The sequence below is a fragment of the Dromiciops gliroides genome, chromosome 1, assembly GCF_019393635.1.
Source record: "Dromiciops gliroides isolate mDroGli1 chromosome 1, mDroGli1.pri, whole genome shotgun sequence".
In the NCBI taxonomy this organism is placed as follows: domain Eukaryota; kingdom Metazoa; phylum Chordata; class Mammalia; order Microbiotheria; family Microbiotheriidae; genus Dromiciops; species Dromiciops gliroides.
Genome location: NC_057861.1, coordinates 490,397,194 through 490,424,978, shown reverse-complemented (window position 1 = coordinate 490,424,978; position 27,785 = coordinate 490,397,194). Strand labels below are relative to the sequence as shown.

The window sequence follows — 27,785 nt, the reverse complement described above, 5'->3', positions numbered from 1 at the left end:
CAGTGGGCACTGAATATTTTTAGCCAGAATAATAAATGAAGACCATATACAAAACTGCAGAGGGGTTGCGATCTGTATTAGTGAAAGAAGTATCATGAAATTGTTTTATGACTGAAATACCCTCTGCCCTCTCTTTTGCCAGGCCAATTTCTACCTGTCCTTCATGTCTCACATTCTTCATAAAGCCTTCTATGACCCTTAGTGATACTTCTTTCCTCTGAAATCCTATAATATTTCTAGTCTTTACTATAGAGTTTAATGTTTAATTTATACTGCCCAGCACCATTCTCTTGGTATTTCCAGTGTGCCAGGAAAATCTGAGGCCATTCTCGGCAGGCCTCTACCTCTTGTCGTGCCTAATCCAATTAAGTAGTTGGAGATCCCTTGGAAGTCTCTTTGGTTATTCTGTAATGATGATGATGATGGTGGTGGTGGTGGTGATGATGATGGGGAGGAAGAGGAAGAGGAAGAGGAGGATGACGAGGATTTTTCACATTTAGGGGGCACTCTTGCTTTTCCAATATATATCTATATCTGAGATACCATTCGACCCTATATTTGAAATTATACCATTGGACCCTCACAATGATCCTATGAAGGAGGCAGGCCATAGTTTCTAAATTATAGATGAGGAAGTTGAGGTTCAGAGAGAGCATTTTATACACAGGAGCTAGTTAGCAACAGATAAGGGGTTAGAACTCTTTATTGTGTTTTTTCTACCGTAGAAGTCCAATTCCTTGGTATGGCTGTTACTCGGGTCCCTTTTGAGTTGGTTTGGGCACAGTTCTCCAAATTGTGAGAAACCACAGTTGTTGATCTCTGGTAAGGATCTTTCTTTCTCTTTTCAGTCTTCATGCAGAGTCAACAGAAATACGTTGAGAGGCTACTTCCTCGCAGGAAGGGACATGACATGGTGGCCAGTAAGTATATTTTGAACTTCCCTTCTCTCCTCTGCCACTGAGCTTCTCTCCTTTTAGCCCCACCTTTCCTTCTCTCTCCTCAAGTCTTTTCTCATTCTATCATCCTTTCCCACTCTCAATATTTTCATCTTTCCTCAGCCCTCCATCTTCTGCTAGCACCTGTATCTCCTCTTGTCTCCCACTCAACCTATCTCCTTTTAGTGATCTCTCCCCTCAACCCTAAGCCTTATCTCATTTTCTTCTGGCTTCCCATTACTTCACATTTCCCCATATCCTCTCAGGTTCCTATCTCCCCATAACCTTCCTTAAGAGTGAGGGAAACCGGGGCGGCTAGGTGGCGCAGTGGATAAAGCACCGGCCCTGGATTCAGGAGGACCTGAGTTCAAATCCAGCCTCAGACACTTGACACTTACTAGCTGTGTGACCCCGGGCAAGTCACTTAACCCCCATTGCCCTGCAAAAAAAAAAAAAAAAAAAGAGTGAGGGAAACCGGGGGCAGCTAGGTGGTGCAGTGGATAGAGCACCAGTCCTGGATTCAGGAGGACCTGAGTTCAAATCCAGCCTCAGACACTTACTAGCTGTGTGACCCTGGGCAAGTCACAACCCCAATTGCCCCGCAAAAAAAAAAAAAAAGTGAGGGAAACCCTGGAGGGGTTTGGAGCCTATGGGAGGGGATGACAGACCCCTCCTTCCCTTAGGAATGGGAACTGAGTCTGTGGTAGAGACCAAGAACTAAGGATGTGGGGGGAAACTAGGGGCTCTAAGGTGAAGTTTTGATATATTCCACTTCCCAGATGATGTTTTCTTGGGATTTACTCAGGGAGGGAGATAAATTGAACTGTGGGAGCAAGGAGGCAGCAGCTGGTGCCAATAGTATCACCCTCTAGCCCTCTTTGAAGTTGCTTTTAGGTAGAAGTCTTTTTTAAGAAGGAAGGCTCAGGACCCTAAGCTGCTAATTCTATTATTCCTAAAATCATTCTTACACTGTGGCCATGAAAACGAATATGTGTATGTGTATATGTCTATATGCATGCATGCATACATATAGACATATATACATACATGCATACACATACATACATATATGGGAGATCAGGGCAGTCAAGTAAGATGTATTTGTGTCAAATCAGTGCAGATTTGGGGCTCTTCTACATTATGGTTCTGTCCTGAGGAAGTCTTATGTGCTGGGTTATGCTGCAAGCTGCTTAATACCTTGGGCACTGCTGGATGTTGATGTCTGCGTCATAAGGTCAGCAATAGTTGCATCCTTCATAAAACCTTGTACACTCTCTATTTTTGATGGCTTTCCTAAGTCAGAGGTCATGCACTCCTGACTATCAAAAGCCATGGGACTCTGGCATATGGATACAACAATCATACATACTGAATTTTGTGGGACAAATTTTCTTTCAATGGGGCAAAAAGGCTTTGAAAAAGGATTATCTTTCATCAGACCATACATCTGAAGATCAGGACAATATGATCACAATATGTATAGGGTCACTTTTCAGAGCCAATGTTAGATGGCTTGACCTGGATGAAGATCCAGCCAAGGCAACTGAGAAGGACTGATCAGATAGGTAGGTAGAAGGAGAATCAGGAGAGGGTAGTGTGTCGTGTCCCCCCCCCCCCCCCCCCCCCCCCCCCCCCGCCCAACACGACCATATCTAAATCTATGTTCCTAGGTTAGAAAGTCACTGGGGATATATCGAATGGTGTAGCTTTGGCTTCTGTTTCCCATCTGGCTGCTTGATGAACTTGGGAGTGAAGGAGAAGATGGGATTGGATGGTAAAGAGAAATTGTTTATTTATGTGTTCCTTTCTACAGATTGGAGCCTCCCTCTTTGCCAGCAGTGAAGGATCTGGGCTGTTCATTGGACTGGCTGGGTCAGGTGCAGCGGGAGGACTAGCTGTAGCTGGCTTTGAGTTCAACGTAAGTGCCACAGTCCGTCCATCTCTTCTCTTCCCCCCAAACCCTGACGTGAGAACTTGAACAGTTACTAGGGTTGTCTGTCCTACGGGGCCACAACTCTCAAGAGTGGGGATGGGTAGAGTCGCAAAAATTTCTTAGTCCGATGAAGAAAAGAAACAGTGAAGTCCCCAAGTCGGGGAAAATAGGTTTATTGAGAGAGGGTCTATCTCACAATAAAGCCGGTCTCAGGCAGGGGTAAGACCTAAAAGACCTCCAGCCTAGGGATCCGGGAGTTTTTATACCCCCACAGAGCTGTAAAGTATTTATACGCTACTATTTTTAGACAAACTCCCCCCACAATTGCACATCCCCCAAGTGGTAAATAAACAAAGTTCCTCATCCCACTTGCTGGCCCCTTGCAGTTGGGTTTGTCCACATCATGGGAGCCATCATCCGGCTTGCTAACTCTTGGACATATATTGGGATAGCACCACGAGGACTCATCCATCTCCATCAGTTGACTGCTCTTCTAAGCTGTGATTGGTCTTTTCTAGCTCAGGAGTTACTCTTTTTGGTATTTGCCCTTTAAGCTGATTGGTAGATGCCTAACCACAATTGGATGATGGTGAATTGGGATTGAGTGATGGACTCTAAATTATCCCAAACCAGATTACAACACGACATGTATATTAGTTCTACCGATATCTATCTTACTTACTCTATAATTGTCTGCTTAAGGTACTAAAGAATACCCAATCATGTTAAATTGCAATTTGTAGTCTAAATATTGATTAATACCATAGTTAAATCGCTTAAATCTAAAGGGTGGGGGAAAATCTCACTCACAGTAGGCATCCCTGGGAATCATTAGAGAATAATAGGAAGATTTTCAGGGTGTTTCCGGCATTCGCCTATTTAGGGATGAGAGGAGATAATTGACAGCTTCTCTTATGCGTGCCTGTCAAGGATGGAACTCTCAAGTAAGAACCTGAGACAATCCTTAGGAGTGACTGTGCACCCCTGGCTGAGCTTGCCCACTTGGAAGAATTAAAAACTGGACTAACAAGGCAGTGTGGGGGGATGAGTTTTAGTTGATTCTATTTTTCCTTGCTTGAGGTAGTATGGTATAATTAAAAGAGTTGACTATAGATTAAGCGGGCCTGGATTCAAATGCTGAAACTGCTGCTTGAGGTCTATATGACCCTGGACAAATAATTTACTCCTTCTTGGCTTCACTTTCCTAAACTGTAAAATGACAGTATTGGGTAGATAGCTTTTGAGGTCCTTTACAACTCTAGATCCCCAAAGCATTTCCTATTTTAGCTCTTGCTTCAGGGAATCTAGGGAGGCAGCTATTGTGTTTGGTCCCAAGAACCCTGAATCCTTCTCCTGGCGCTGCAACTTTGCATGAATCCATCCCCTCTCTGGGACTCAGTTTCCTCCTCTGCAAAATGAAGGGGTTAGGCTAGATGATCTCTTTGAGGGCTCTTCCAGCATAGACATTTTAGGATTCAGAATGTTGGTCAAGGGGCAGCTAGGTGGCGCAGTGGATAGAGCACTGGCCCTGGAGTCAGGAGTACCTGAGTTCAAATCCAGCCTCAGACACTTAACACTTACTAGCTGTGTGACCTTGGGCAAGTCACTTAACCCCAATTGCCTCACTAAAAAAAAAAATTAATAACAAACAAACAAACAGAATGTTGGTCAAATTAAGTTGCTTTTCTGTCTGAATCCATTTTCCTACCTTAGAAAGTCATATCGAGGGTTCAATTGTTTTTTGTTAGTGATTGAGGACTTTTCAGGGTCCTAATTCTGAATGTTCAACAATAGATCATTCAGGACTATGTATTTGCGAAGTAAAATGTAGAACCTCAAAGCTGGAAGAGATTCTCAGAGATCACCTGATTGAAATAACCTCTTTACTTTGCTGAGGAGGGAACTGGAGTCCCTAGGAAATTGACTTGGCCTGGCTTACCTAGGAAGTGAGTGGCTGAGCTCGTGCTAGGCCCAGGTATCCTGCCTCTCACTGTAGGGTTCATTCTCATGGAGGGAGCAAGTACTTATACCATCTTTGTCACCCTTTAGGCGACATATGTGTTGCTGGCACTGGCATGGGTATTTGTGCCCATCTACATCTCCTCAGAGGTGAGTCCATTTTCTAGATTATACAAAATGACCAATGATATTTGGTGGCATGAACCTTGGGCAATAAGGGAGTGATGATGGGACCGGAAGGTAGGGACTGAGAAGGTCAATGTGTCATGAAACAAGAGATACATGATTTCATGGCTATGGGCAGCTGTATCACATGTAGTCAGTCATGTACCAACTCAGTCCATGATATCCAGACTTCTTTCTAGGTTGGATCTGCTAATTAAAAAAACTCAACAACATATATGTGTGTGTGTGTATGTGTATGTGTATATACACATACACATCCATATGCATATGCACATATACTTATACATATACCTATGCATGTACATATATGTATACACATATTTACATATTCTGAGGGAAATTCTTGGGTTTGGGTCATCACTGATACATTCTGACTATATGACCATGGGCAAGCCAAAGCTTCTGAAAGCCCTGGATGGCTCTCTGAGATGAACAGCTATTGATCTTCATTGGTAGAGGGAAGTTTCCTCACTGGGAATTCCCTTTACCAGTAAATTTATAGATTCTTCTTTCCTCCCTCCCCTCCAAGATGAGGCAGGTCCCTGCAGTACCTCGACTGGGCATCACTTAAAATGAATCATGAGATCATCACAGGGAACTGAAGAGTTACTTAGCAACTGAATGTTGCTGAAGCACCTTCTTCACAACAGCTCTGTTAGATAAACAGTAAGAGTAATCTCATTTTGCAGATGAAGAAACTAAGGCTCATAGAGGTTAACTAACATTCTTAGTCATTCAGCTACTGTCTCAACAGGGAGTCCGAGATTTTCTGACTCCAGATCCAGTATGCTTTCTCTAGCACTATATGTTGGTTTTATCTTGTCTGCACAACTCTATTTTTAGATGGTTAAAGTAGAGTGCTGGGCTTGGAGTCAAGGAAGATCTGGGTTCAAATCTGGCCTCAGATACTTGCCAGTTATGGAATTGTGGGAAAATCATTTGAAATCTCTGTGCCTCAGTTTCCTCATTTGTTAACCCTTCATGACTTAGGCAATGGGTTTCAGCAACTGGTGTTCCCCAGAGAAGATTTGGTAGGCTTAGCAACTCTTGACAGAACAGACTCAAGAAAAGTACAAGAGGTGGCACAATGGATAAAGCACTGGTCCTGAATTCAGGAGGACCTGAGTTCAAATCCAGACTCAGACACTTGACATTTACTAGCTGTGTGACCCTGGGCAAGTCACTTAACCCTCATTGCCCTGCCAAGAAGAAGAAGAAGAAGAAGAAGAAGAAGAGTACAAGAGCTAGGCATGATGGTATTTGCCTGTAGTCCCCATTGCCAGGGAGGCGGGAACTGGTGGATCTCTTCTCGAGTTCCTCCTAAGGAGGACAAACTAGAGCAGGTTGGAAAAAATGGAGCAAGTTTAAGCCTCCATACTGATCAGTATTATGTTTGGCCTGTGAGTAGCCAATGGACTTCCAAGCCTGGGTGAGATACGGAGACCCAGTCTCAAACAAAACAAAACAAAACAAAACAAAACGGGGCGGCTAGGTGGCGCAGTGGATAAAGCACTGGCCCTGGAGTCAGGAGGACCTGAGTTCAAATCCGGCCTCAGACACTTGACACTTACTAGCTGTGTGACCCTGGGCAAGTCACTTAACCCTCATTGCCCTGCAAACAAAACAAAACAACAACAATAACAACAAAAACAATGCTTAATGAGGACTTCTGGGGCAGAGCCAAGATGCTGGAGGAAAGGGAGTGAGCTCCTGAACTCATGACAAGATTGCTCCAAAAAAACATCCAAATAAAAAAACATCCAAATAACACCATAGGAAAATGCCTGGAGCAGTAAAACTCAGAAGAATGTGCTAAAATTATCTTCTAATCAAGAACGGCTTGGAAGGTCAGAAGGAGGGAGCTGCTGTGCTAATACAGGAGTGGAACTCAACCCCACAGTCACCCTGACACAGATCCAGTCCCAGGAAGGCCTCACCAGAGAAGGAGACCCTGAATCAGTTGAAGTGCCAGTGTTGTCTGGAACTAAGCTCACAGTCTGGTGAGTGGGCTGAGCCCTGGGCAGGGGGGAGACTACAGGGGTCTATGCTGGTGCTAAGGCAGAACTTGGATTTTACACCCCTTGGATTTTACTACCAGGAGGTAGGCTCGAGTAGCAGTGGCCCAGGTGGGGGAGGGGCACAGGCTCGTTGGAACTAACAACCACAACACACAAAGCTGGTTGATTAGCAAGTTGGTCCGGGGTCATCTAAGGACCAGGGAACAGGCCAGGCTAGTGAAGAACCTGATTCTCCTTAAATCATACCACCTGGGACTTTTTTTTTTTTTTAGTGAGGCAATTGGGGTTAAGTGACTTGCCCAGGGTCACACAGCTAGTAAGTGTTAAGTGTCTGAGGCCGGATTTGAACTCAGGTACTCCTGACTCCAGGGCTGGTGCTCTATCCACTGAGCCACCTAGCCGCCCCTACCTGGGACTTCTTAAGCTTGGGATAGTGCAGCCTGGAAACAGTGCCCTACTTTAAGGAGATAAAAGTCTAGTAAAAGAAAAGCAAGATGATCCGACAGAGAAAGGTGAGGACCATAGAAAGTTTATTCAGTAACAAGGAAGACCAAGGGGCACCGTCAGAGGAAGATGTCAACGTCAGGGCCCCTATATCTAAAGCTTCCAAGAAAAATACGAATTGGTCTCAGGCCATAGAGGTGCCCAAAAAGAACTTTGAAGATAAAGTTAGAGAGGTAGAGGAAAAAATGGAAAGAGAAATGAGGGTGATGCAGGAAAGACATGAGAAAAAAGTCAACAGCTTGAAAAGTCAAATTGGCCAAATGGAAAAGGAGGTACAAAAGCTCTCTGATGAAAATAATTGCCTAAGAATGAGGATTGAACAAATGGAAGCCAGTGACTTTATGAGAAACCAAGACACAATAAAGCAAATCCAAATGAATAAAAAATAGAGGGCATACTGTGATGGACTATATTCTTCTCACCAATGCAATGGTACAGAAGAGTTCCAGGGAACTCATGATAGAAGAGGATCTCCAAATCCAAGAAAAAAAAAAAAAGAACTGTGGAGTATAGATGCTGATTGAACCGTACTATTTCTTTTGTTTTGGGTGCTGTTGTTTTTTTTTTCTATTTTGAGGTTTTGCATCACTGCTCTGATTTTTTCTCTTGTAACAGGATTAATGCAGAAATAGGATTAATGTTATTATGTGTATATATATATATATGTGTGTGTGTGTATATCTATCTATCTATCTATCTATATGTATATGTATATAGATATATAGATATAACCTATATCAGATTACCTGCTGTCTAGGGGAGGGGGGAGGGAGGGGAGGGAGGGAGAAAAATCTGAAATTGTAAAGCTTGTATAAACAAAAGTTGAGAACTATCTTTACATGTAATGGAAAAAATAAAATACCTTATATGTAAAAAATAGAGGGCAATGTGAAATATCTTCTGGGAAAAACTGCTGACCTGGAAAATAGGTCCAGAAGAGAGAATTTGAAAATTATTGGTCTACCTGAAAACCATGATCAAGGAAAGAGCTTAGATACCATCTTCCAAGATATTCTCAGGGAAAATTGCCCTGAAATTCTAGAAGAAGAAGCTAAAATAGAAATTGAAAGAATCCACCAATCACCTCCAGAAAGAGATCCCAAAAGGACAACTCCTAGGAATATTATAGCCAAATTCTAGAACTCTCAGGTCAAGGAGAAAATTTTGCAAGCTGCCAAAAAGAAAGAATTCAAGTACTGTGGAGCCCCAGTCAGGATAGCACAAGATCTAGCAGCTTCTACATTAAAGGACTGGAGGGCATGGAATATGATATTCCAAAGGGCAAAGGAAATGGGATTACAACCAAGAATCACCTACCCAGCAAAACTCAGCATAATCTTTCAGCGGAAAAAATGGGACTTTAATGAAAAAGATTTTCAGATATTTGTGATGGAATTACCTGAACTGAATGGTAAAATTTACTTTCAAATACAAGACCCTAGAGAACTATAAAAAATTGGAGCTGGGGGACATACCTGGGGTCGTACAGTGGGCAACTGTCTTGTGTCTGAGGCCAGGTTTTGGCTGGGATCCCCCTGGGTCCAGGGGGGGATGCTTTGTCCACTGTGTCACTTAGCTAGGCGATGACATATTTAGGGTTAAATTGAGGGGTGAAGGGAATTCACTGGGGGAGGGGGAAGGGCAGAAGTGAAATCCTACATGAAAGTAACAGGAAAAAGCTTATGGAATGGGGGAAGAGATGGGAGAGGAGCAGGGCAGTAAATGAATTTTACTCATCAGAAAAGGCTCAACAACCTTAAATTCATCAGAGCTGCTTCAAGGAGGGACTAACAGACCCACCCAACTGGGTGTAGTAATCTGTTTAATCTGGGCAGTAAATGAGCCTAACACTCATCAGAATTGGCTCAAAGACCTCAATCTCATTAGAATTGGCTCAAGGAGGGAATAATGTACACACTCAATTAGGTGGAGTAATCTCTCTAACCCTGCAGGAAAATAGGAGGGGAAGGGGATAAAGAGAGAGGAGCAAAAGAAGGAAGGGCAGAGTGGGGGAGGGGACAGACAGAAGCAAATCTCTTTTGAAGAGTGATAGGATGAAAGAAGATGGATAATAGAATAAATATCATGGGGAAGGGAATAGGATGGAAGGGAAACAGTTAACAATAGTAATCATGAAAAAGAGAAAAGGGGGAAAATTGTACAAAAAATATTTATAGCAACTCTTGGTGGAGGCTAAGAACTGAGAATCAAGGGAATGTCCATCAATTGAGGAATGATGGAAAAAGCTGTGTTATATGATTGTAGTGGAATGGTCTTGTGCTACAGGAAATGACAAACAGGATGATCCATGAAAAACCTGGAAAGACTAATGAACATCGATGTATAGTGAAGTGAGCAGAGCTAGAAGGACATTGTGCATAGTGACAGCAGTATTGTTCAATGAGCAATTGTGAATGACAACTACTTTCAGCAGTGCAATGATCCAAGACAATCCCAAGGCACCCCGATAGAAAGAACTAATAAAAAGAACACTTGTGGATTGTACACATATAACCTGATTGGGATCTTGTAGAGGGGGGAGGAAAGGGAGGGAGGGAGGGAGAAAAATTTGGAACTCTAAATCTTATGAAAATGAATGTTGAAAACAAAACAAAACAAAAAAGTAGCTGGGTGGCTCAGTGGATAGAACTGCAGGCCTGGGATCAGGAAGACCTAAATTCAAATCTGGCTTCAGACACTTACTAGCTGTGTGACCCTGGGCAAGTCGCTTAGCCTCTGTTTCCTCATTTGTAAAATAGGGATAATGATAGCACCTACTTCCCATGGTTGTGAGGATGAAATAAAATAATATTTCTGAAGCGTTCAGGACAGTGCCTCGCACATACTAAACACTGTTATTATTATTATTATTATTATTAAATATGATAACATGTAAAGACGTTTGAAAACCTTAAAAGTGCTATATAAATACTAGCTATCACCATCAAAAAAAACCCCCACACAAAACAACAAACAAAACCCAATATAAGTGTCAAAGTATCGGTAAGTGTTGAAGGCAGTCAGAGATTACTGAAGGTTGGAGTGGGAAGATATGAAGGCCAGAGAGAATTTGGAGTTCATGATGACTTTGTGTATGTCCTTCCCCACCAGCTTGTCACCATGCCTGAGTACCTTCAGAAGAGATACGGAAGGTCTAGGATACGCATGTTCTTGTCCATCTTTTCATTGCTGATGTCTGTTTTCACCAAGATATCTGTGAGTAGCCCTGGCCTGGGAAAGTTCTGGGTACATGGGGAACTGCTGCCTGGGTTATTTGGGATCTAAAGTGAGAGGAAGGGAGATTTTTTTTTAAGGCAAAAAAAAAAAATGATGGATCTACAGGTAAACAATGTCATCTGCAACAAATTTTTTTTGTTTTGTCTTGTTTTTTGTTTGTTTTATGATGTTGGTATTTTTGGTAGGGCAATGAGGATTAAGTGAATTGCCCAGGTTAAATGTCAACTGTCTGAGGCCAAATTTGAACTCAGGTCCTCCTGAATCCAGGGTTGGTGCTTTATCCACTGCATCACCTAGCTGCCCCCAATTTTTTTGTTTTTAATGTCAATGTCTCTAATTTATTTTTACTGTCCAATGGCAATTGTTAGCATTTCTAATACTGCCTTAAATAGTTAAAATGGACACCCCTGTTATGTACCTGTTTTGAGTGGGAATGCTTTTAATGCTCCTCAACTACCTAAAAGTCTAGCTCTGGGTTTTATGTATTATTTATTATTGTGTCAAAGAAAAATACTCCTATTCCTGTTCTAAATGTTTTACATTGTGAATGGATGCTATATTTTATTTTAAATATATTTAAATGTTGCTTACATATTTTGTTTTTATGTTACCTTTATTCCTGAATCTATTTCCTAGTTATCTCCTTTTCTGCCCAACAAAACTTTCCATGTAAGAAAGGAAAGAAAAAGAAAAAAAAGCTGTTCAACAAAACTAAATAACATAGACAGTATCCATAATATTCCATATCCATCATCCCCCACTTCTTCAAAGAAGGGAGACAAACATTGCTATATTTTATTGAATGCTTTTCTACATCTATTGATATGTTCATCAACTAACATTTATTAAGCATTTACTAGATGCCAGGCACTGTGCTAAATTCTAGATAAGAAGAAAAAAAATGAAATAGTACCCTCAAGGATCTCTTCCATTTTTAGAGAGGAAATACCATATGAATGATAAATGTGATATATGCAAATAAAAATGATATATACAAAATGAATATAAAGTAATTTTGAGAGGGTGGGCCCAAGGAATTGGGAGTAGGAATAGAGACAGTAATCAGGAAAAGTCTTAAAGCAGATGGCACATGGGCTGAATCTTGCAGGAAACCAGAATTCTAAGAGACAAGGGGAGGAGAGAGACATTCCAGGCATGGGATGGAAGACAGACAAGCACAGGCACAGGGGATATAGTATATCATGTCTGCTAAACAGGCAAGGTGGCTGTATCCCAGAATTCATGGAGAGGAGTAATATGAAGGAAGATTGAGAGGGTAGGAAGGGGCCAGGTTGTAAATAGCCTTTTTATTTTTAATTTTTTTATTATGAACTTTAAAAGCATTAACAAACATGAACATTTCAATATACCCTCCCCCCCAAAAAAAACCCCCAACAAACAAAAAAGAGATTGTATATGAAACTGTCAGTTTCTGTTATGTACTGTTTGATTTAGGTCCTCCTGAATCCAGGGCTAGTGCTTTATCCACTGCACCACCTAGCTGCCCCTATATCACTTAAAAAAAAAAATTCAAATTTAACAACGAAGTTCCAAAACCTTTTTTTTATTACCTATAACCCTTTAGAACTTTCTTCTGATCTTTTCTGCTTATTTTTAAATGATTCATTGACACTTTTCTTTATTTTCCTCCTTTTTTTTAGAATCAATATCAAAACTCCCACACTCTCCCTACTCCCCCCAAAAAAGAAAAGTAAAAAACCTATTCTTTTAATTAATAAGCATATTCATACAAAAATTTTGATATGTTGGTCTCATTTTTCTTTCCTCACTTAAAATCAACCAAACAGAACAGAACCACACTCAGTTCCTGTATTTGTTTTATTTCATTCCCTCTGGGATCCTTAAAGGAATTAGGGTTGTGAAAGAATATTTGTCAAAAAGAAAAAAAGAAAGAAAGAATATTTGTTTCTTCTCCCACTATTAGAATGTAAGCACTTCATCATTACTGAGTCCCTTCCAATCACTCAAATCTGTTTACCTTTCTAGTTTTATCTTGACTATGCTTGTGTTTCTTTTTTTCTATTTTAAAAAATTTTATTTTTTTATTCTGAACGTAAACACCAGAATAAGAGTATTCACATACACACAGTAGAGCATAATTGCTTTTTTTTGGGGGGGGGGGGCAGGGCAATGAGGGTTTAGTGACTTGCCCAGGGTCACACAGCTAGTAAGAATCAACTGGCTGAGGCTGGATTTGAACTCAGGTTCTCCTGAATCCAAGGCCAGTGCTTTATCCACTGCGCCACCTAGCTGCCCCACAATTGCTTTTTAATAATATATACCTTAAATCTTTTTTATTTTAAAAATCTTTTCACTATATTCTAATATTTCTTATTATCTCCTGAAAGTCATTAAAGGTTTTTTTTTGGGGGGAAGTTAGTTGCTTATTCATTTTTTTAAGGAGTCCACTACATGGTAAGAGTTTAGTTTCTATTTTAATATACTTGTTTTCCTTTCCATTCCCCCCACCCCTTTATCTCTCATTTCATTTTTATTTTCATTTCTTTTTAGCCACTCTTGTGGCCCTTGTGACCAAGATATTTTTTAAATGGCTTCTCTGGTATAGTTACTCTCTCTGCCATATTTATTGAACTCTTTAAAGTATTTATTTTTTTTTATCCTCAAATCATAATACAATCCATAGGATCATGGAAATAGAACTGGAAATTACCTTAGTGGCTCTAGCTCAACTACTTTATTGTTCATATAAGGAAACAGGCCTAGATTGGCACTTTCTGAATTCACGTAGGTAGTCAGTACTTGAACTCATCTCCAGTAATTACAAAGGCAGCATATGTTCCACTAGACTACACATTTCATTTGAATATCCTTCGGAGCTTATCATATTAGAAATGCTTAATAAATATTTGTTCTTCCAAATTTTTCTTCCCCAACTTTCACTTAAGTTCTAATTTTATTTTGTTCTCTTGTTCCATTTCTTCTAGTCATTCTTGTAGTCCTTGTGGCCAAGCCATTTTTTAGTTTGAAATTCTTCTTGAAGAAGTTGTGGGGTTAGGATCCAGAGTGCAGAATGAAGCATAATTTTTTCTCTTTCTTTTTCCTCTCTTGGAACATGGATGATGAGGAAATATGTTTTTGTATGGCTTCATATGTGTAATGGATATTCTATTTCTTGCCTTCTCAATGCGTGGAGGAAGACAGAGAGAGGGAGAAAATTTGGAACTGAAAATAAAAATAAATTATAAAAAGAAGTTATAGAGTTTCTCTCTCTCTTTTTTTTTTTTTTTTGGTGAGGCAGTTGGGGTTAATTGACTTGCCCAGGGTCACACAGCTAGTAAGTGTCAAGTGTCTGAGGCTGGATTTGAACTCAGGTCCTCCTGAACCCAGGGCCAGTACTCTATCCACCGTGCCACCTAGCTGCCCCTCTCTTTTTCTCTTAAGCCTTGGTTTTTATTCTTGGTGTTTGTGTTTTCTTTCGTTTACTCACATTTTCAGCCTCAGTTCTTAGTTTGGCACTTTGTACTCAGACCTTTCTCCTCCAGTCCTCCTGAATGGGTTGAGTTGGCCTTCTTTGAGCCTGATTTCAGCATTTAGCACAGTGCCTAGCACATAGTAAATGGTTGTTGATTGATTGATTAACTCCTTTGTAGTCTGGATGTTGCTGCCAGTGCTGATCCAGATAGGACTGGCTGGCATCAGGCCCTACCATTTTGCTGAAATTTCTGACTTTTAACTCAATCTCCAGATGGTCCATGGTGGGTTCTGACATTGTCCAGACGCTTGTCTTTTCCTTGCATGATCTCTAATGAGGAATTGTTTCCTTCACCTGCTGTGGCCCTGACAGGCCTCAGGGGGATGCTGGAAGTCACTGTGCTCTCAGACCTCCTGCATGTGCTTCATGGCATTGGTATCCAGATGCTGAGCTCTCCCTGTCTCATTCTGTGGCTTTCTCAAGCAAATATGACTAGGTCCTATTTCCCTGTGCAGTTATCTTTGGGAGCTGGTTCTGTCTCCACTAATGTTCTGACAAGCCATGGTGGGGATTTAGTTTTAGGCCTCTGACTACTAGAGCCTGAGGTGGCTAGTGGACCTCTCTCCCCTTTCTGTACTGACTGGATGGTTTTAGGTGGGTTTATAGGAGCTCACACTGCTTCCCTATGGGCTCCCATGCCTACCTTTACTAACCTGTTTACTTTTCATCCAGTTACCTTTCCTGGAGTGGTTTTTCTGACTTCTGGTTCATTTATCTGAGTTTGAATGGCTTTCTTGGCATGACCCCTCTCTCTGGGTTTGCCATTTACTGGGCTTACCTGTATTCATGCTGCCTTCCCACCCCACTCTCTACCTGCCTTTTTTTGGGTGTAATTCTCACCTGGGTAGAAGAGCTTATCACTCTTCTTACTTTTAGGTTTTATCATTAGTCTTTTAAAAAAATTAATTAATTAATTAATTAATTTAGTGAGGCAATTGGGGTTAAATGACTTGCCTAGGGTCACACAGCTAGTAAGTGTTAAGTGTCTTGAGGCCAGATTTGAACTCAGGTCCTCCTGACTCCAGGGCCAGTGCTCTATCCACTGCGCCACCAAGCTGCCCCAATCATTAGTCTTTTTGAAATCATTTTCAGATATTTGTTGAGGCTTACATGAGAGAGCTGAACTTCCCGAAGAACATTCATGTCACTGTCTTAATTGGAAGTACTAAAAATCTTTAAATACTGAACAGAGAAATTTCTATTTGATTTTAGGGGTAATAGGGAGCCACTGGATTCTCTTGAGTAGGCAGATGATTTCATCAGACCTATCATTTAGGAGATTCACTTGGCAACTGTGTGTGGGATGGATTGGGGAGAAGCTTGAGGTAGGGAGCAATTAAGAGGCAATAGGCTACAGAAGAGATAATAAAGAATTGAATTAGGGTGGTGATCATGCAGAAGGAAAGGAAGATACGTATGCCAGAAATGTTGTGAAGATAGAAACGTCAAGATTTGGCAACTTATTGGATGCATGTATGGGGTGAATCAGAGTGAGGAGTCGAAGATGACATCAAAATTGTGAACTTGGAAAGATGATAGTATACTTGATAGTAATAGGGAACTTGGGAAGATAAGTGGAGTTTTTTTGGAAAGATTATAGATTTCATTTCAGATGTGTTGAGTTTGACATGACTGGGAGTATGCCATTCAAAATATTCAGGAGATAGTTTGTAATGCAGAGTTGGAGCTAAGAAGAGAATGCAAGGCTGGATAGATTTTTGTTGTTCGGTCATTCATTAGGAGGCAGCTCTTTATGACCCTGTGGACAAGTGTCCATAGGGTTTTCTTGGCAAAGATACTAGAATGGCTTACCATTTCCTTCTTCAGTTTTAGGCAGGCATTAAGTGACTTGCCCAAGGTCACAGAGCTAGTAAGTGTCTGAGGTCAAATTTGAAATCTGGGCTTTCTGACTCCAGGTCAAGTGCCCTATTCACTGTGCTACCTAGCTGCTCAAGGATAGATAGATAGATAGATAGATAGATAGATAGATAGATAGATAGATAGATAGATAGATAGATAGATAGATAGATGGAATGGATAGATGGAATGGATAGATGGAATGGATAGATAGACAGGTATATAGATATCTAAGAGTCATCTGCATAGACATGAGTTAAGAAGAGAGTGAGAGGACAGCAAATAGTGTAGGCATTGAGTGTAGACAGTCATTTTGAGGAGTTTAGCTGAGAGATATAACATGTTAAGTAGTAAGAATGATAAAATCTAGGAGAGTTTTTAAAGGATGTGGGAGACTTGAATGTGTTTGTAGGCAGCAGTGAAGGAACCAGTCGATAGAGAGAGATTTAATATAAAAGAAAGAGTTGGAGTAATAGTGGGAGAAATCTCCTGAAGATGTTGGAAGGGGGAATCAGAGGTAAAGAGAGCATTGTAGGCATGGGGCACAACCAGTACAAAGGCATGGAGGTGGGAGATAAGAATATCCTATTCAAAGAGCAACAAATAGTTCACGGGGCAGCTAGGTGGCGAGGTGGATAGAGCACCGGCCCTGGAGTCAGGAGTACCTGAGTTCAAATTCGGCCTCAGACACTTAACACTTACTAGCTGTGTGACTGGGCAAGTCACTTAACCCCAATTGCCTCACTTTAAAAAACAAAACAAAACAAACAAACAAAAAAACAAATAGTTCAAGAACCCAAGCAGAATTCCCTTTTTCCAGCTGAGGAAAGTATGGGGTCAGGTGTGGCATACGAACTGAACCCTGAAGGAAGACTATAGGCAGAGAGCGGCTATGATGAACCTCCTTTGCAATAACAGCAGCCTCTCCAAGGTGAAGAATTTTAATGGCATCCATGGCTCAGCTAGATTTCTGCAGAGGGGAGACAGATGTGAAACTTCTGGGAGAACAGATGATGGCCCTACAGAGAGATACTATAGACCTACCAAGGACCCCAATGAGTCAGAAACAAGGGGGAACCTTGAATGATCTAGAAGAACAAGTAAAAGAGCTTTACCTGCAGTTAAGGAAAAAAACAAGAAACCAGCAAATTGACTGTAACAGTCAGGAAATGGGATGACCACTCCTTGGGATCATCTAGAGCTTTGAGAAGAAAGTACAAGCCATTTATATGAAGCTCAGTAAAAGTCTAGTTTGCATGCAGAAGGCGCTAGATTTATTACCTCAAGTAGAAGTGGTGAGCTTAATGAACAAAGATAAGAAGACTGTCATGCAGCTTCCCAAGAAAAGACAGAAGGAATTGGGGAATCTTCTGATGGTAGCTTTCAGCAAGATACGAAGTATAGTGAGTGGGAGTCCAGATAGCATGAATGCTTCTCAGGTATTATGTCAACCTCCCAGAACTCCCTACGACTTACCTGAGTCAATCAAGAAAAGAGAAGAACTGGCAATGGAAACATATCCATATCCAGTTACAAATGTAATGGAGGACACCATGAAAAAGCAGGGTCAGAGTTTTAGGACCCTGGACTGGGCTTGGTTATGTTCAGAGCATGGAAACAGAACAAGCATGGAGCAGACACAGATCTGAACCTCTAGGGTTCCTTGGATGGACTTAAATGAGTGACGATGCTGAGTGATGTATCTCTCAGGGATTTTCTCACCCCTGGTATAATGACGATCTCCTGGTCCAGGAGCACTATCTGGATGGCGATCTCACTATCCCCTGCAAAGGTGACAGTTTGAACTGAAGTGGTGGGCCCCAGTGGGTGCACTTTGAGCCTAGGCAGGAAAGTTGAAAGACACCTAAGAAGGAGGCCGTGCCAAGTGATGCCAGGTCATGGGTTTCCAGTATATGGGGCCATAACTGATTCTGTCTGTGCCATAGGGAAGTGCTCCCAAGTATGGGTACTTCCACAGACCACCTGGGATAGGCTTGGCTGCCTTCTGGGTTAGTGCAGTCCTTTGGGGCATCCTATATTAGTGTTAATCTTTTCTGGACATCCTGGAGATTGATACCCACGTGTCCAGAGATATGCTGGAGCCAGCTCTAAGAGGCTTATTGTTAAATTTTCAGTGTGAGCATTTATGCCTCAGAAATTGGCATTTGCTATAAATCAGGGCTTGATTATTGTTTTTGTTGATTGTCCAGATTTAAGAAAGTGTTAATAATGCAGATTAAACATAAAAGTGTGAGTGTATAAGCCACATCCCACCCCACCCCCAGCCCTGTTGTTAAACATTTACCAACACACCTGGGCTGAGTCTCTTTTCCACTTACTTTTCTCAGATCTAAAAGCTAGGTGCTTGATCTGGACTTACACAAATCTTTGTACCTTTTTTTTTTTTTTTTTTGGTGTGTGTGTGTGTATGTGTGTGTGTGTGTGTGTGTATGTGACAATTGGGGTTAAGTGACTTGCCTCGGGTCACACAGCTAGTAACTGTTAAGTGTCTGATCCGAATTTGAACTCAGGTCCTCCTGAATCCAGGGCCGGTGTGCCATCTAGCTGCCCCAATCTTTGTACTTTTAAACAAAACCTTCTACTTCATTTCATCATTCTCTCCCTCTGTGCTGCTGTTATCAACCTACCACTTTGCCCATCACCTGCCTGACTTGCCACTTTGCTTATCATCCATAACAAAGCCCTAGGGCTTAAACATACCAAAGTGGTGCTCTCATGATCATCTTTTCAGCTTAGCCTTGGTTTACTGTAGCTGGAACTTAGGAGCAGCCACTTTTGGAAATTCTTTTGCCTGGGGGCAGTGCTATGAAACTGAAGGAGGCAGAGATAGAACTAGAGTTGAATAATCAGGCCTTCTATCCAGGACACTGATTTTTTTGGGGTGGGGTGGGGCAGGGTGGTCACGAGGGTTAAGTGACTTGCCCAGGGTCACACAGCTAGTAAGTGTCAAGTGTCTGAAGTTGGATTTGAACTCAGGTCCTCCTGAATCCAGGATCAGTGCTTTATTCACTGGGCCACCTAGCTGCCCCTCAGGACACTAAATTTAGACGGCTTACAACACTTTCATTCAGTATTATAAAAACAATGGAGCTAAGCAACCTCATTCACAAGAATAATTAGTTCAAATAGGAAGTAACAACACATTTATTACCCATGATAAATTGTACAGAAGAAACAGTATAAATGATATCAGCAATATATGACTACATAAGGAGGTGGGACAGTCATGAAGTAAAAGTGAAGGATAATTGGTGGACAAATCTTATGCACCACTGGTATTCATGAAATGCCAACAAATCTAGAATACCAAATGCCTTGGTCCATAATACATTGGGTAGAATTCCTGTGAAGGAATTATGAAAAGAGGTGGACAAGAGGCTTGCAGGATGAGAAGATTTGCATGGTTTGCAATTTGCAGTGCTGAAAGAAGTTCCTATATTGATGATATCACAAATACATCAAAATATCATAAGTAAATGTTTCATCATGGGTCACATTGCAAGCGTCCCAGGGGGCAATGGAGAGACACACGGTGTATGTGAATAGACTAAGACATAATACCAATAATCACTCTTGTAAAAGAAATGCAAAAAAAGAAAAAGGCATTGCCAAAGACATGTATGAATTGAAAAAGAGTGGTCTAGGTCATGAGCAAGAGTGAGGAAAAGCTTAGGGAAAGCCCAAATGTTGTGTTGGTGTCTACAATATATAGGAAGCTCCTAAGGAGGAATTCCACTCAATATCTTGGAAAGATACTGTATGGAGGATTTATGGAAAGATATAGACAAGAATAATATTGGATGAGAAGGAATGGATGAGTTGTGATATGAACTAATGGAGGGTATACTTATACCAGTGAAATCATGGGCCCATTAAAGTATTAATGGTTCAGTTCAAGTTATTCTTCTTGATTTTATCTTTTCAAATGCTAATTCCCTTTCTGGTGGAATGGAGGTGGTAGAGTTGAAATGTGATAATTTTACTATTCATCAAGGATCCGACTAGATTACTATAGAAATGCTAGTAAGCCTGTTCCCTTTTTGCATCTATTTATTTATAGATAATTCCTCCCAGTTTTATTTACAAATGCGCTTGAGATGATCTGGCTTAGCTGGGTCTCTCTCATCAGGCTTTAGAATTCATCAATCAATAAGCATTTATTAATTAATTGCCTCGTTGTTGTTTGGTCGTTTTAGTCATGTCCAACTCTTCGTGACCCCATTTGGGGTGTTCTTAGCAAAGCTTTTAGATTGGTTTGCCATAAGTGACTTGCCCAGGGTCACACAGCTATTGTGTCTGAAGTCAGATTTGAACTCAGGAAGTTGAGTCTTCCTAACTTCAAGCCCAGCACACTCTCCATGGCACCACTAAGCTGCCCTAATTAATTACCTACTATGTGCCAATCACTGTGCTAGGCCCAGGGGATATAAGTACAAAGAATGAAACAATCCCTACTTACTTATATTCCAATGGCATATAGATATATACACACACATATACATACATATATACCTTACATATATGTATATAGCATAAATATAAAATGAATATAAACATATAAAAAGTAGTTTAAATACAAGGTAATTTGGGAGGGAGGGCATTAATAACAGTCAGAAGATGGTGTTTGTGCTATGTGTCTTAAGTGAAGGGAGGGACTCTTAGCTAATGATAGGAAGGCAGTTCATTCCAGGTATGTGAGTGAGATGGCCAGTGCAAAGGCAAGGAGAAGGCAGAGGCAGTGTTGTATGTGAAGAACAAAGAGAAGGTCAATTTGACTAGATTGTAGAGTGTGGGAAGGAGAGCAGATAATGTGATAGGTGAGAGATATACACGTATGTGAAAGTCAGTTTGTATCCCTCTCTGTCTCTCAGGAGTTTACTTGCCTGAAGGAAAATCCTCCAGGACACAGGTTTGGGCCAACATTAATATGTAAAGACACTCAAAGCCCCGGTAGAGCACTTGTCTGAGTTGTGCCTATTGTGCTGGGGGTGATTGTTCTCTTAGTTTGCCTTGAACAATGGCATGCTTTTGTAAGAGGGCTGACAAGGGGTTAAGGGCTCAGTCTGACTCAAGTAGGGTTTGGCTCAGTTGGTGAGGCTAACCAGAATTCTTAAATTTTTGGTCAGGAACATGTCACTGAGAGATCAGGAAAGGAGACACAAGAGGGCGCTAAAGCACCACATAGTCTCTGAACCGCCTATTAGCTCAGAGTCTGCAAAACTTGGGTCTCTCATTGGTCCCTCTGTTCTCTCCTTCCAAAGCAACTTGTCCCATCCTCCCTAGTTGCCAGACCCACCAGGAATATCCATACTGACTTGGAAGCATCTTTTAGTTGTGCTTTGAAGTCCTCTTTGAATCATTTTCTCTTCTGTCTCCATCTGAAGATCCTTGAGAAGCATTCTGGGTTGCAAGTCTTGGGGACATTGCTGCCTCCCCTGATAGCCCAGCAAGTAGAACTATAGACTGACAAGAGATTATCCTGTATTTTTGCTTCATGATATGATTGGTTAATCACCTGGATGACTATCACATAAATCCCCTGATAGAGCTAGCAATTCTGGACCCCTGTCCCTCTGCACCTTATGAAAGAAACAAATTTCCAGTCCCCTTATAAAGCAGCTGCTACCTGGTGGTATTTAACCTTAAGGAAAAGAGAAGGATTCAGCTGTCAAGGTCTTTCCTCCTGCCTGTGGCTCTGTCTTAGTCTCTATTGCCTTTTGCTATTTTCCCATGCACATCAGATCCAGGTGAGGAAATCTGTCTTCAATAATCACTTATTTTTAGTGAGTCATGGCCTCCTGCAGGTTCAGAGGATTTAGCTGAAGTAGATTTCCTATATCGATGTTGTAGCCTTCAAGGTTTTAGAGAATACAATCATGAAAGGGGGATTGTAATCCTGGTTCTGAGCCTAATTTGATATATGACTTTGAGCAAGTCACTTCCCTCAGGTTCCTCTATGGACTTAATGAGATGTTCTGTTAATTCCCTCAGCTTCCTCCTTTGTAAAATGGGGGAGTTGGACTAGATGCCCTCTGCATTCCTTTCCTGATCTAGATCTATGATGCTTTGCTGTTTTACTGAATTAGCACAACTGTGGCTGTTTCCTTCTGCTTCTAAGCAGACCCTAAATAGTAGAATGTTAGAATCTCCTTTCTATTTGGGGACTGGTATTTCTGGATGCTTCTTTCCTTTCCAAGTCTGTCACCTTTTATTTTTCTTGTACGCCTGGAGTCATTGTTGTTGTTTGGTCATTTCAGTCGTGTCCAACTCTTCATGACACTAGCTGGGGTTTTCTTGGCAGAGATACTGGGGTGGTTTGCCATTTCCTTCTCCAGCTCATTTTACAGATGAGGAAAGCAAGGCAAATAGGGGTAAGTAACTCACCCAGGGTGAAATAGCTAGGCGGTGTCTGAGGCCAGACTTGAACTCTGGAAGATGTCTTCCTGATTCCAAGCCCTGTGCTCTACCCACTATGACACCTAGCTGCTCCTGTATGACTGCTAGGAAGAAACAAAAGTCCTGAAGTCTTTGTGTGCACAAAAGGGTGAAGTCTGGTTCATTCTCTATTTTAGAGGAAAACTAATTTCTGTGAAGAAGGGCTGTCTTCTTCACCAAGGAAGGCTTTCCTTAAAGCTTTCTCACAAGTTGGGGAAGAGTAAATTGAGCAGGAGAGCAACCCCTTTCAAATCTACTTCCTCCCAGAGAAAGAACTGATATCGATTGAACACAGACTAAAAAAAAAGAGTACCTGTGGATTGTACATATATAACCTATATCAGATTGGTTGCTGTCTTGTGGAGGAGGGAGGAAAGGGAGGGAGAAGAATTTGGAACTCTAAATCTTATGAAAATGAATGTTGAAAACTAAAAAAAAAGGGGCGACTAGGTGGCACAGTGGATAAAGCACCGGCTCTGGTTTCAGGAGTACCTGAGTTCAAATCCGGCCTCAGACACTTGACACTTACTAGCTGTGTGACCCTGGGCAAGTCACTTAACCCCCATTGCCCCGCAAAAAAAAAAAAAAAAGGTATTTAAAAAAAAAAAGAGAGAGAATACCACTGTCTTGAGCTGCCAAAATCAGTATAAATTTAACTCAAGTATCAAAGCTACTTCCTTCACCAAAGGAAGATAGGGAAAAAAGGAAGTATTCTCCTTTGTTTTGAAACTGATGATCTAAGCATCTCCCACATCAATTTCAATTAGCCACACTTGTGTTGCCTGTCTTTGGCCATCCCAAAGAAGAGCAGTGGCAATAGGTGTGTCCACAAAGGTGGAGAACATTCAGACACGAAAGTTGTTTTGGCAGAATAGGGGGTAGCTTCTCATGCTCAGACTACCAAATGAGACAAGCTATGGGGAATGAATGACCTGAGGGGACTGGGTGGGTGGGGTCTGGATGAGTAGAGACAAGCAGCAAGGAGTGGCCAGTGTTTGGGGGAATGTGGGTTGGGGAGCTATGACATAAGGAGAAGGGCAAGGCAGATCAGGGAAGTAGATAGTATGCTGGACTTGGAGTTAGGAAAACTGGGGTTCAGTTCTTGCCTCAGTTACTCTGTGGCCCTGAGCAAATCACTTGACTCCTCTGACCCTCAGTTTCTTCATCAATAAAATGGGGATAGTAATGTTGTTGTAGCTGTTCAGTAGTTTCAGTCATATCCAACTCTTCATGAACCAACTTTGAGGTTTTCTTGGCAAAGATACTGTAGTGGTTTGACATTTCCTTCTCCAGCTTGTTTTACGGATGAGGAAATTGAAGCAAACAGGGTTAAGGGACTTGGCCAGGGTCACATAATTATTAAGTGTCTGAGGTCAGATATGAACTCAAGAAGATGAGTCTTCCTGGCTTCAGGCTTGTCACTCCATCCACTATGCTACCTCCCTGTTAGGATAAAATAATGAAGATGAAATGAAATAATATATAATTTGTGCTTTATAAAATTTGAAGTGCTTTATAAATGTAACCTATTGTGTTATTTTGAGGTGGTCCTTGGAGCAGCTGATACACTTCCCACCCCTACCCCAATAAAGATGATTCTTAGAGCAACAGAATGCCTAGTGGTGGTGATGAATCAGAACAACACACACAGACAATTGGCCTATTTAGTACTTTTCCCGGCACATTTGGGGTGGAGAAGCAATAAAGAAACTCTTTTACCCCTCCTATATATGACTGGCATGCCTCAACTTGATGCCTTACAATCTTGAATAATATTTAAGTGATATCATTCAAAATATTGAAGTAGGGCAAGTCACTAGGATTAGATAATGTCTAAGGTGCCTTTAAGCTCTAAATCTTACAATTACATTAGATTGTAAACTCCTTGAGAGCAGGGACTGTCTTTTGCCTTTTTTTGTATCCTCAGCACTTAGCACAATGCCTGCCATGTAGTAGGTATTTAATACTTATTCGATATTAATAATATTTAATTGTTGTTGACTGACTTGTTTACTGATTTTATGAACTATTTTATGAACCGGGACACCTCAAAGTGCCTCAATAAAAAATAACTTTTTGGGGGGCAGCTAGATGGCACAGTGGATAGAGTACCGGCCCTGGATTCAGGAGTACCTGAGTTCAAATCCAGCCTCAGACACTTAACACTTACTAGCTGTGTGGCCCTGGGCAAGTCACTTAACCCCAATTGCCTTACTAAAAAAAAAAAAACAAAAAAAACCCCAACTTTTTTTTTTCCCCTCAAGTTTCATTTCGAAGTTCCCTGGTTTTGGGTTAACTTAAGGATTTTGACACTTCAGGGGATTTCTGATCTCATTGCTGTGGGTGCTCCCTTCAACAGCACAGATTATAACTCTTGCCTATATGCCAAAACTCAAAATACTCAGATGGCTTTGTAATTTCATTGATGTAGAAGTTTCTTCTAACAATGTAGCTTACAATCATCCATGCCTGTCCATCTTTCACAACTCTGGTACATTTCTTCCCACTAGTTCAACATAAGTAGTCTACTTAATTATCTGATACAGCTGCATTTTTAGTCTTTATTCACTTTAGTGCCATTTCTACTTCCTCTATAAACAACCAGGATTAAGGTGCTATATGGTCCAAGTGTGGTGGTTCTTAGTACAGTGCCTGGCACATAATAAATGCTGAATAACTGTTTGTTGCCTTGTCTTGTTGACTTGCCTACAATTGAAAAAGCTTGTAATTTTAAAAAATCTTGGCAGATCTTTTATATTTTTCTTCTGTTTGTTGTCCTACTTCCATTTTCATCCATAAGAGGGATGACTTTTCTTAGTTGGGTCTCTTGCTAAGCCATTTCCTGGCAGAGATAAACTAATTTTGGTTACATCTGACAAATCTAGTGGTATATACTTTTCAGCATTTCTCTGTAAAGTGGTGCCTTGGTATTTCTAAACATTTTTATGTCTTCTGGGAACATCTATCAATCCTTTTTTTTTTTTTTTACAAGGAAACATTAAGCTTTCTATAGCAGCCTTGGAGTCCTATTAATATTGCTTAGATTTTTGTTCAGACACTTTTTAAATACTTTACTACTTTACCATGTCAAAAGTTTATGTTAAGATTAGCATTACATAGGTGTTACTTATTACTCTATGGTAATAGAGCTAATCACTCTATGTTCTTCCTGTTAAGCTTAGACTTAAATATACCAGTCAGTCTCCTGGCATACTCAGCCTCAACTTTCTCATTGATCAGTGTTCGATAAGAAAAGTCTCAGTTTTTCTCATAGTTTTATGCTCATTGTGACTTGCTAGGAGAAGACTAAGTTATTTGTAAATATTGCCTTTTTCCTTTGGTTCAATTTGACCTCCAGATTTAAACTCAGAGCCTTCAGCTTATCATCCTTAGAACACAGTAAGAATTTTATGCTTGTCTAACCCAAATGACACTTGATATTGTTGGAGAAAGTTTCCAAGAGATGAAGTAGATATTTATTTTTGTTTTCAGTAGAGCTCTATAACTTGATGACAACCATGTACCTTAAGTAATAAATATGTTTTTTTGGTATGATTTCTTCATTGGCTTGAAAATTATATTTAGTTCTATTCAAGAATGATGATAATCAGGGGCAGCTAGGTGGTGCAGTGGATAAAGCACCGGCCCTGGATTCAGGAGGGCCTGAGTTCAAATCCGGTTTCAGACACTTGACACTTACTAGCTGTGTGACCCTGGGCAAGTCACTTAACCCCCATTGCCCTGCAAAAAGAAAAAAGAATAATGATAATTGACTTAATATCAGGCAGAACCACAGCAGGCTTAATCTGTGTCTTCCTGAAAAATACCATATTTCATATCAATAAATTGTTCTTGACGTTACTGTGTTGGTGGCATGTTTTAAATGGAGCAGTGTTCCATGTAGACATTAAATACTCTAGTATTCTCACTATTCTTGGATTTATCTTATATATTTTTAATTCTTGTGTGTGTGTGTGTGTGTGTGTGTGTGTGTGTGTGTGTGTGGCAATTGGGGTTGAGTGACTTGCCTAGAGTCACACAGCTAGTAAGTGTAAAGTGTCTGAGGCCAGATTTGAACTCAGTTCCTGCTGAATCCAGGGCCAGTGCTCTATCCACTGTGCCACCTAGCTGCCCCTATATTTGTGGAGTTTTCTTTCTTTCTTTTTTTTGAGGTTCTCCTGAATCCAGGGCCAGTGCCTTATCCATTGTGCCACCTAGCTGCCCCTTGCCCCTATATTTGTAATTCTTAACTAAATCCTGAATGTCTAAGTAAATCAAAGGCTTTATGATAATCCAAAAGGTGTTGTAAACAGTATAATATTTTCAGAAGACTTGTTCAATAATCATTAAATCAATAATGAGTTGGTTTTTATATCTCTTTGAATTTTTGGCATACTCTTTGCTCCTTGGCTAATATATATTTTTAGTGTTTATAAATTATTGTAGTAATAGAAGCTATGACTGCTTCATATACAGAACATCATACATTATTGATCTATATCTGGAGGGGTCATTAGTATTCTCATCACTTAATAACAAATATATCATGCCTTTTCAGAATAATTGGATCAGGTTTGCGTCAGAGAGGAAAATGCTAAAGTGCTTTGCTAGTAATTCATGTACCACTGTGAAATGTGTGAGTCAAGAGTTATGGATCTTATCTGGCCCCGCTGCTTTCTAGTTTTGCAGAGAAGATAGACTGTCAGTCAGCTTTCCTGACGTAACTGTCTAGTCATTCATTTCTGCTGCTTCTTTGATACAGCTGGTGTTTCCATTGTTAACCTTCATTTGACCACACTGATGATCAGAACTTTTTCACATGCTTCCTCTTTGTGGAGGAGGGTTGTCTTTCTTTCCTTTAATTTCTTTGTTTCTCAAACCTTTAGAGTCTAATTTTTTTTTTTTTTAGTGAGGCAGTTGGGGTTAAGTGACTTGCCCAGGGTCACACAGCCAGTAAGTGTTAAGTGTCTGAGGCCGGACTTGAACTCAGGTACTCCTGACTCCAGGGCCGGTGCTCTATTCACTGCGCCATCTAGCTGCCCCCTAGAGTCTAATTTTTTATGGATATTGAATTATTTCATACTTTACACTGCTTTGACTTAATATCACCTTAAATTTTTTGCTTTCACTTTCAGTTATTGATTAAGGGTATCAAGAATTTCTGATATATTTTCATTTTCTGGATT

At 40.8% G+C, this 27,785-nt stretch overlaps 1 protein-coding gene across 4 annotated transcripts in view; it reads left to right on the top strand.

The window, feature by feature from the left end:
• The window catches only part of SLC5A10 (solute carrier family 5 member 10), a 186,461-nt gene that overhangs the window by 5,340 nt on the left and 153,336 nt on the right, over positions 1–27,785 (top strand). For all 4 annotated transcript variants that reach the window (XM_043978046.1, XM_043978048.1, XM_043978044.1 and 1 more), the window contains exons 2-5: positions 849–920; positions 2,749–2,853; positions 4,918–4,977; positions 10,647–10,751. In XM_043978046.1, coding sequence (XP_043833981.1) covers positions 849–920; positions 2,749–2,853; positions 4,918–4,977; positions 10,647–10,751 — 342 coding nt within the window. The remainder of the gene's footprint in view (positions 1–848; positions 921–2,748; positions 2,854–4,917; positions 4,978–10,646; positions 10,752–27,785) is intronic.